At 37.3% G+C, this 9454-nt stretch overlaps 1 protein-coding gene across 1 annotated transcript; it reads right to left on the bottom strand.

The window, feature by feature from the left end:
• On the bottom strand, nucleotides 2166-6996 carry LOC109714318. The gene is made up of 5 exons (XM_020238896.1): nucleotides 6573-6996; nucleotides 6214-6314; nucleotides 4144-4285; nucleotides 2461-2519; nucleotides 2166-2245 (listed from the first exon to the last, which is right to left on the bottom strand). Exons 1-3 carry the CDS (start codon nucleotides 6889-6891, stop codon nucleotides 4175-4177), a joined length of 531 nt encoding a protein of 176 aa, XP_020094485.1. The 5' UTR covers nucleotides 6892-6996; the 3' UTR covers nucleotides 2166-2245; nucleotides 2461-2519; nucleotides 4144-4174.

Raw genomic sequence — 9454 nt, 5'->3', positions numbered from 1 at the left:
GCCCACTTTAATGAAATTTGTTGGGCACAAATGATAATATTCAATGAGCTGAAATGAGGCCCGAATTATTGTACAGGTTTAAAATTTTAAAGGGCTTTTATGAGGCCCACCAACTCTCATTCATGAATGGGCCTATTGTGTATTTAAATTATAATTATTGGCCCCAAAATTTCTCGGTCAACATGAGACCCATTGGGATTGTATGAGTCCAAATTTAATCAGTTTTGATTAGGATTACTTTACCTTTTTTTTCTTTTTTTTTTTTAACTCAAACAAATTGCCCCCCACACTACAAAAAAATAGGCCTATACCAGCAGCCAAAACTGCTGGTAAAGAATACGAAAACTGCTGGTAATATTTGCTCCAGCAGTTCTAAAACTGCTGGTAAAAGTGCAGGTGACCGCTACAATATTCTTGCTGGTATAACCTTTTTCCAGCACTTTTACTGACCATCGGTGAAGATAATCTATAGCAACAGTTCTTAAACCGTCGCTAAAAGTACAAGAAAAACACTGGCAGAAGGCGCATATACCGACAGTTTTTGACCGCTGGCAATTTGAAACTAATATTAAAAAAAAATACTAATATCAACAAATTACAATAGGGTGTTTTCATTTGATATTAATTGTAAAACCTACAATCTGTAGTATCCGGAACAAAATAGAATCATATTACTAAATTGCAATAAGACGATACAATCATTCTTGAAACAAAACTATAAACAATGATCTAGAGCAGTGATAAAATGCAACAAAACAAATTTTTATGTTTAATAGAAATCAATACAATAGAAAATTTATTTGATCCCCAAATTCTGCTTTTTGCTTCAATCTGTAACAAAAAAAATTGAAACATAGAAGTTGCATAAGCTCCGGCTAAAGTGAAAAGCTCCAGCTAAACATTTTTGAAATGCGAACGTCAAATCCTGCTTTTTGCTTCAATCTGTAACAAAAAAAATTTGAAACATACAAATTGCATAAGCTCATTCCAACAGAAAATCTATCATAAGTAACATATAACAAAAAATAAAAGTATACATAACAGCCATAAGAACTAAATCTTTTTAGTTCCAATTATTAGTCATGTCAAATTAAGCAGTTTAAGTTGTTTAATTAGAAGTATAAACTCAAAGTTAGAAACTTGATCCGAGTCTTTTATTGTCCCCTTATTGGGTCGGTCTTGACTCGATCGGAATACGAGCCAATTGTGAGATCGCCAAAATTGACTACTTATTTTTTGTTTTAGGTTTTGTTTGATGATAAGATGGTTGACCATATTTTGGATTAGACAATAGGAATTAGAACAGTAAGCTAAGGTGAAGAACAAGCCTTTCTTAGATTGCCAGAACACTGCCTTAGCTGCAGCATTACCACCACCTCGGACCCCACAGAGCTAGAGATGGCCAGAAAAATAAAAATAATCAGACACCAACACATCATATGTTTTACTAACTAAAAATCTATGTCTGGCAATTTCTCTTAGCAATCACATGTTTGTAAGGCTGATTGGGCCATAATCTACCTTCTGTATCATGTATTCTACCTGCATATTGGATGATTGCATTAAGTGACAAGGAGAATTTCCAAAATATATCATACTCTTTACTCTACTGATGTTCAAATATCATTGATATGCAACAATGCTCTTAATTCTAAATTTATTAGGAATGGGTACGTAAATTACAACAAAGACTAATTTGTACAGAATCATAATCTACTAACTTCCGCACACACCCAGAGCTGTAAAAATCTCTCGTCTGCAATTAGTAAACCTTACTTCCATGTAAAAAACTTAAACAAGAACATTGGACACTTCAATTGGCCGAAGTTATTGAAAATGGATGTATAGGAATAACTACTTCCCTAAAACACATGATTGCTACCTGATTTGCCAATGTGATCTCTTTACTAACAATCAACACGTTATTGATACCCAAATGGTAACAGTAGAGAGAGAGAGAGAGAGAGAGAGAGAGAGAGAGAGAGAGAGCTTATTTCTGCAGAATAAGTTGAAAAGCTGCATTTTTCTCGAATGCATAAAGAATTCATGATTTAATTAGGCGAAATAAGCACATTGTTCTAATAATTCAAAAACCAGAATAAGCTGTTACCTGCATTGATGCGGAATATGACTCTTTTTCCTTTGTAGACCTCCCTTTACGAAGCTTTATCCTAAGCTTTCCCACATGAAACACATGGACCGAATTCGATGCATAATCTCGACCATATGCTTGGGTAAGTACCACCTAAAAAGAAGCATGAAAGACATATTAGAGGTAAGTACACGCCGAAGGGCATAAAAGATGAAATTTTGAGGGAACTTCCACAATAAAGATTTCATTGAAGACATAAAATAATTAAATGCATTAACAAAACTTCAGATCCTATAATTTACTTAGAAATTAATGGCATTTAGCAAAGGTAAGCTGAAAATTAGCTTAAAAGCAGCATAAGTTCATACATTGAATTCACTATCAGATTTCTTAGAGAGTGCCTCCACATAACTTTCCAATCCTGCAGCTGTAGAAAATAAATAGTTAAAAATGGCACCAGATTTTCATGAGTAGATACGACATAGACTGGCGAAAAGCAAGTCAAAAATGGTAGCAGAATTCATGAGAAGTAGATATGTTATTGACTAGATTCACCACTATTAAGATGCAGTTTACACACTATTGAAACATATCAAGCAATATTTGGTTTGATAAAAATGATAACAATAATAATTTTACCAGTTTTCACCGACATACAATAAGCAAATTTAAAGCTATTTTGATATGGAAATAACTGATAGTTAATAATTAGCATCACAAATAACAGAATTTACTTTGTTACTGATAAAAGTTTACTTGTTGTTGATAAATGAAAAGTTGACAAAGCATCACTTCAACTATTTTATCATCAAACAAAACCTAAATCTAAAACCTTATAGAATATACTAAAAAACCAAGTTCAAATAGAACTATTGGAAAAATACACTAACGATTATCTCAATATTAATAAGGAACTCATAGGCAGATTGATCACCTAATCATAGGTGTAGTTCTTATAATTAGAAGACCTGCCCCAGATTGATCACCTAATCATAGGTTTAGTTTTTCTGCTATATTCAGCCTTGGACTATAGAAGAAACAAGCAAAGATAGATTTATCTATCTATCTATCTATCTACATCCATATTTTGACTAATAAGGAACTCCCAGGATCTTTCTAAACACTAATAAAAGGAGGAATCTCTAACTTCTAGAATAACAAAAGTAGAAATTGGATTGGAACATTATAAACAGCAGTGATTAGGTGCATACATAAATATATATAATTGTGTTTTGATTCTTATGCTTGAACATGAATAGCTCATAGGCATTTGTAAACCATTTGGATCTAGAAACGATTCACTACTAACGAAGTTTCGTAGAAGAAAGCTTCGGTTAACATTAAGGAGTTCCAAAACCATTCTAATACCAAGAGGCTGAAGTGAATGAGAGTCAGTTGGTGTAGTGATGAATAAGAAATTTGTTATCGAGGATCCAGTTAGTTAAAGAATAAGAACTATGGGTCAATTTGAAAGCAGAACATGTTTTCATGCAACACAAGATCAGTACAGGAACTAACATGCTTAAAGAACCACACTTTTATCAACAAAATGTCTGGATTTTGTAGAATATCCAGTTCAAAATAAAGTTTGACACATTTGAACTGGGTATAACAAAATTTAGAACCTCAAATCTGATGTAACCTACATATCATTCAATTCTAGTGTACTAATCAGTGTGAATCTGATACTATACTCCCTTGCATCGACTAGTACTTGGACTACTTAACAGAAATTTAGTCATAGAGTTACGATTTCGTTACGTAATTAAATATGATCATCTCAAAGGTACGGCAAAGGCACAGAGATCGCGTACTCCAACGTAAGAAGTGAAAAGATTAAGATCATAAATATATATAATTGCATTCTATCAACATTAACCTTACAGAGAATGAGACGACAAAATTACAGTGGAACAACCAAGCATGCTTTAGTACAAACTCAAGAACAAGAACAAAAATTATCAAACCAATCAGTCCAAAGCTGAATTTTACTAACTCTTCCTAGGATAGTAATTCATTCCAAAGTATAAATGAACATGCAGGAACTTTACCGCGCCGATTACTTTTAACTTCAACTAAATTTCAGTTTCGAAACAAATTTAAAAGAGATGAGCATGTAGATGATCGAACAGGCAGTGGCATCTTGACTTTTGTGAGAATTATTTCACAGTTATTAGCCCGCCTAAGATCAATCTGCACCAAAAAATTTACACAAGAGTTAGTGAAACTAGTTTTTATTGAGGAAACAATCTATACGTGGTTACCTTACAAATAAGTTCTTTCGAATTGGAACCAAGTTAAAGAAGATTTACATCTCACTAATTAATGCCCAAATGCAATATCAAAAACCATTCCATCACATGCAAAACAAAAGAGAGAGAGAGAGAGAGAGAGAGAGAGAGAGAGAGAGATTACTTGAGCTTCTAGACAATCAATAACTAAAACCCACAATCTTTTTAGGCTATGAAATCCAACTTATATATTGTCCGCCTTGAGTGTTGGAAGGATGTCCAGATTTTTTTGTGCTATCTTTTTCCTTTTCTATGCAAAGCATAAAAGCCAATTGCAAACTCCCAATTTACTGTTCTAACCAGCAGACCAACCAGCATCAGCTAGACGTTCGGCAAGTCCACCAACTCAAATAATATATATGAAGAAGCAATTAGATGAGATATCATCACTATCATCATCCAATCCTAACACTACATCTAAGAGCAAGTCCACCAACTCAAATAATATATATGAAAAGGGTAATTCTCAAGTTAAATAAGATTACTGCTATAGTAATATGGAGAAACTGTGCAAATAAGATTACAGCCTAATCAACTAGGACAACAAGGCAAAACAAAGGAAATTGTAAGTTTCTCTCTCCAATTGGCAAACTATGCGAACAAGAAGATTAAACAATTCACAATACTAGTATAGAGACATTAAACAATTTTTTGCAGATTGATGCATAGATCCTTTCAAAGAAAAAAAAAAGGACTGATGCACAGATAAAGCTCTTCGAGTTTCTAAATTCTAATTAAACATCTTGTTCTTTTTCAAGATTGAACATCTTTGCCCTTCACTATCCAATATTAAAAATATCTAATAAGGTCAAGTTCACCCTGATAATCCACTTTGACTTTTTTTTTTCTTTTCCTTGCTATGAAATATCCTTATGTCCCCTTTTTTAGCCATGAACCCGTAAATACAAGCCGATGATTAAAGCACAACTATACTAATCATTGTGAAATGATAACCATGATTCCCATTATATGCCTTTTACTATAATATAAAGTATGCTAGAAAACAGAAAAATCAAATCTAAGGGCCGTTTAAGTGGGCTGGAGGTTTTGTAGAAATACTATTCAACTATAACTGTTTAAAGAAGCTCTAATAGCCGTTTCATCAAAATCTCCCTCGACATCATCTCCATAACTCCTTTTAGAAAAAAAAGGCGAAATCACCCTCAACGTCTTTCCCCTGTGGTAGAAGAGAAACTACAAACTCGATCTTCTAATTTAAAGCATAGAAGCTCACTTCAGCTTCAAACTGCTGGAGGAAAAACCCTAGAACTTTTATATGTTCGGCTGCTGATTTTCAGAGTAGACAGACTTCTCTACCAATTGGGCGCTAATTATGGCCAGATTGGTTTCAATATGTGCTAGTGTGTAATACAAAGGAAAGAAAAATACCTATTTTCTTCCAGCATTCAGCTCAGCAGCAACCTTTATCTATGTTCATGTAGTTGGCGAAGTTCAGATAAAGGTACGCCATTGAGTTATTGGATCAGTTAGCATAAGAAAGGGACTTGCATTAAGTTATAGGATCAGTTACTAGGTGAAAACAAGTTTCTACAACCAAGGCAATCAGAAGCAAGGCAATCAGAAGAGAAAATATTTGATCCAAAAATCTTATCTAGAACTGCGACTTCATGTAAACTATTTTAATTTAGATCAGGAACATCAAATAAAATCCTATAAACATATATCTACATATAACCATGTTTAGTTTACATGAGAAACATCAAGTTCATAATATTGTCTATCAGCTTCAGGAACCAAGTTAAGCAAAACACTATTCAAAGTAAACAGAAAACTAGATAAAATCAACTAAAGGCTGATGATAAGACTAACCTTAACAGTTGAGAGAACAAGAGTAGCATGCCTCGCTTGCCATTCGCTAAGATCCTGCCGAACATTTGACACTGTAGGAACCTCAGATATTTCTGGTTCATCTACACATGAAAAGAACAGAACACTCCGCATTAAATTGGGCAAACAACATCAAATTCCAACGAGGAACAGGAAAAAAATTCCTAACAACTTCAATAACAATAGGAACGCAAGAGAACTCACTACATTACTAACACAATGAAATTAACAACTTCAAATGACACTAATCTATATACGCCATTTCTTCGATCCAAACACCGCCGGAATCCAATCGTGAACCTAAAATCAAACAAAGAGAAGAGATCGATTGAAACCAAAACCTTCCATGGGAAAATCGCGGAAGGTGCTGATCGTGATCCCCTTCACGAACTCCCTGAGCTCCTCCGTGACCCCGAACTGCTTGAGCTCGTCATCGGCGGCGGGAGATCCGGATCCGGATCCAGCGGAGATGGACGGGATTGGGGGAATCGGGGGGATCGGGGGGATGGGGATATCAGATGCTAGGGTTTTGATCTGCCCCGCGGCGCGGAGGGCCTCGGAGTGGACGAGATCGGCCTTCTTCGTCGCCTCCGCCGCGATCTCCCGCGACTTCTTCGCCGTCTCGGAGACGAGCTCCTGAGAGAGGCACGCGGCGCCCATGGTGAGCTCCTGCGACCGCTTCGCCGCCTCCTTGGATATCTCCTGCGACCGCTTCGCCGCCTCCCCCGCGAATACCCTAGCCCTCTCCTGAGAGAGAGAGAGAGAGAGAGAGAGAGAGAGAGAGAGAGATGGAGAGCTCAGAGATGGAGAGCTCGTGGTGGAGATCGAGCTCGTGGTGGAGCTCGAAGCTCGCGATGGAGAAGGGAATTGGCCTATGGTCCAATTGATGGAAATTGAAAAAGTTAATAAAATATAATTCCATTGGTCCAATATTATTTATAAATTTAAGAATTATCATCATATATACCAGCGGTTTAGTAACTGCTGCAATAAAAATAAAAAGCGCTGGTATAATATACTTTTAGCGGCAGTTAGCCTAATTGCTGGTAAAAAAACTGTTAGAAGAAGCTCTATTTGTTGTAGTGCCACCTTTTCGACGTAAGAGTTTCACGCGCGACGAAAAGGTGCCCCTCTTTTCATTCTTTTTTTTTTTTTTTTCGAGTCCATCTTCTTCTTTTTTTTTTTTTCTCTCTGTCCTTATTTTGACCCCTTTTTTTTTTGTTCCTACTCTTACCATTTTTTTTATTTTTTTTGCTCAATCTTTGCTTTGATCGTACCTTCTTTTTTTTTGTCTTTTTGTTTCTTCCCACCTTTAAAAAGTTTTTTTTTATTTTTTTTAACCCGCACCATATGCATTCAATTTGATTGCTCAGTTTAATGACATGACGGTCGATTGGATATAGGTTGCTCAGTTTAACGACATGGCGGTCAATATAAAAATGCTCAGTTTAATGACATGACGGTCGATTGGATATAGATTGTGTAGTTTAATGACACGATGGTCAAATATAAATGTGCTTAGTTTAGTAACATAACGGTCGATATAAATGTGCTCAGTTTAGTGACATGGCGGTCGATATAAGAGTGCTCAGTTTAGTGATATGGCGGTCGATTGGATAAGGGTTGTTCAGTTTAATGACATGGCGGTCGATATAGAAGTGCTCAGTTTAATGACATGGCGGTCGATTGGATATAGATTGTATAGTTTAACGATATGACAGTCAATATAAATGTGCTCAGTTTAGTGACATGGCGGTCGATATAAATGTGTTCAGTTTAGTGACATGGCGGTCGATATAAGAGTGCTCAGTTTAGTGACATGGCAGTTGATTGGGTGTTAGTGAATATAGATTTATTTTATCTTCGAGAAGCAATCGAAATTGCCGCGCTAATCCACCCTAAGGTGAGTTAACATTCCGTCATGGGACAAAATAGAACTTTGGGAAGTCTGGCGACCATATGAGTTTTCACCAAATACCTTTCCCTAACTTTTGCCTGTGAACCTCGAAAGGTTTTCTCATAGCGAGGATCCCAATTTTGCCTGTGGGATTATACCACAGCCGCGGACTTTTTACAATTTTACCCTTGAAGTTCGATGTGGACAATCAAGTCTGCTGGTAGCTCATATTTTACCCATATTATCTAAAAAACTTGATAGCTCATATTTTACTCATATTATCTAAAATAATTTAGATAATATGTCCCCCACCTTTCTTTCTTTTTTTTATCAGAAAATATTTTTTTTTATTTATTTTGCCTCGAGAAGCAATCGAAATTGCTGCGCATCACCGACCCTAAGGTGAGTTAGCATTCCGTTCATAGGCAGAATATATTTTGGGTACTCTGATGCCCGAATGGGTTTTCACCATATATCTTCCCCTAACTTTTGCCTGTGAGCCTCGAAAGATTTTCTCACAGCGGGGATCCCAATTTTGCCTGTGGGATTATACCACAGCCGATGGCGTTTTTGCAATTTTATCTGTAAGGAAGTGAATTCTCGAAATCCGAGAGTTGGATTTCGTTCAGAATCGACTAGTTGTCGAGTGCGTATGCTTCGGAAAAGCCAAAGATGTATAAAATCCAAAAAAGTGCATTAGAGTTGGAGTCCACGAGAGCAAATAGTGCAAACCTGCACTTCTGCAGATCGAGCTCTCGGGGACCGGTCCCTGGTATGAGGGACTGGTTCCCGTAAGCTGGTGTGCGGCAGAAAACTCTGCGCGCACAAGTAATGCTCTCGGGGACCGGTCCCTGGCGGGAGAGACCGGTCCCCGTAAGCAATGAGGAGTCCCTGTGGGGACCGGTCTCCCAGTGGAGGACTGGTTCCCGTAAGTGTCCTGCGAGAGCATTGCTCTCGGGAACCGGTCCCTGGCGGGAGGGACCGGTCCCTCTGTGCGTGGTAGCTGGCTGGGAGCTCCAGCCTGCGAGAGAAGCTCTCGAGGACCGGTCCTCCAGTAGAGGGACCGGTCCCCGTGCGCAAAAATTGCCCAGGCAGAGCAGTTTGAGAAAGACAAAGTGGAGGGGCTTGGCTGCAATTATGCCATTAGTAAGGGGTATAGAGGGCAAATAACCCTCTCTCCCTCTCTCGTTTCCCTCCCAACTCTCTCATTTCTCTCCCTCTCTCTCTCTCTCTAGAAAAGAAGAAGAAGGAGAAGAAGAAGAAAGAAAAGAAGAAGAAGGAGAAGAAAAAGAAGAAGGAGGGGAACTTGAAGGAGATCACCATCAC

The sequence above is a fragment of the Ananas comosus genome, linkage group 8 (genome assembly GCF_001540865.1).
Source record: "Ananas comosus cultivar F153 linkage group 8, ASM154086v1, whole genome shotgun sequence".
NCBI lineage: Eukaryota > Viridiplantae > Streptophyta > Magnoliopsida > Poales > Bromeliaceae > Ananas > Ananas comosus.
The sequence above is the reverse complement of the archived record's forward strand: the minus strand, read 5'-3'. Positions and strand labels throughout refer to the sequence as shown.

Bases quoted from the DNA above. Each gene is read 5' to 3' on its own strand.
- LOC109714318 (XM_020238896.1), bottom strand. From the start codon at position 6,891: ATGGGCGCCGCGTGCCTCTCTCAGGAGCTCGTCTCCGAGACGGCGAAG. The intron at 6,315-6,572 runs GTTTTGGTTTCA...TTTCATGTGTAG, and splicing joins CCGCGATTTTCCCATGGAAG to ATGAACCAGAAATATCTGAG. The intron at 4,286-6,213 runs GTTAGTCTTATC...TTTTTGGTGCAG, and splicing joins TTGTTCTCTCAACTGTTAAG to ATTGATCTTAGGCGGGCTAA.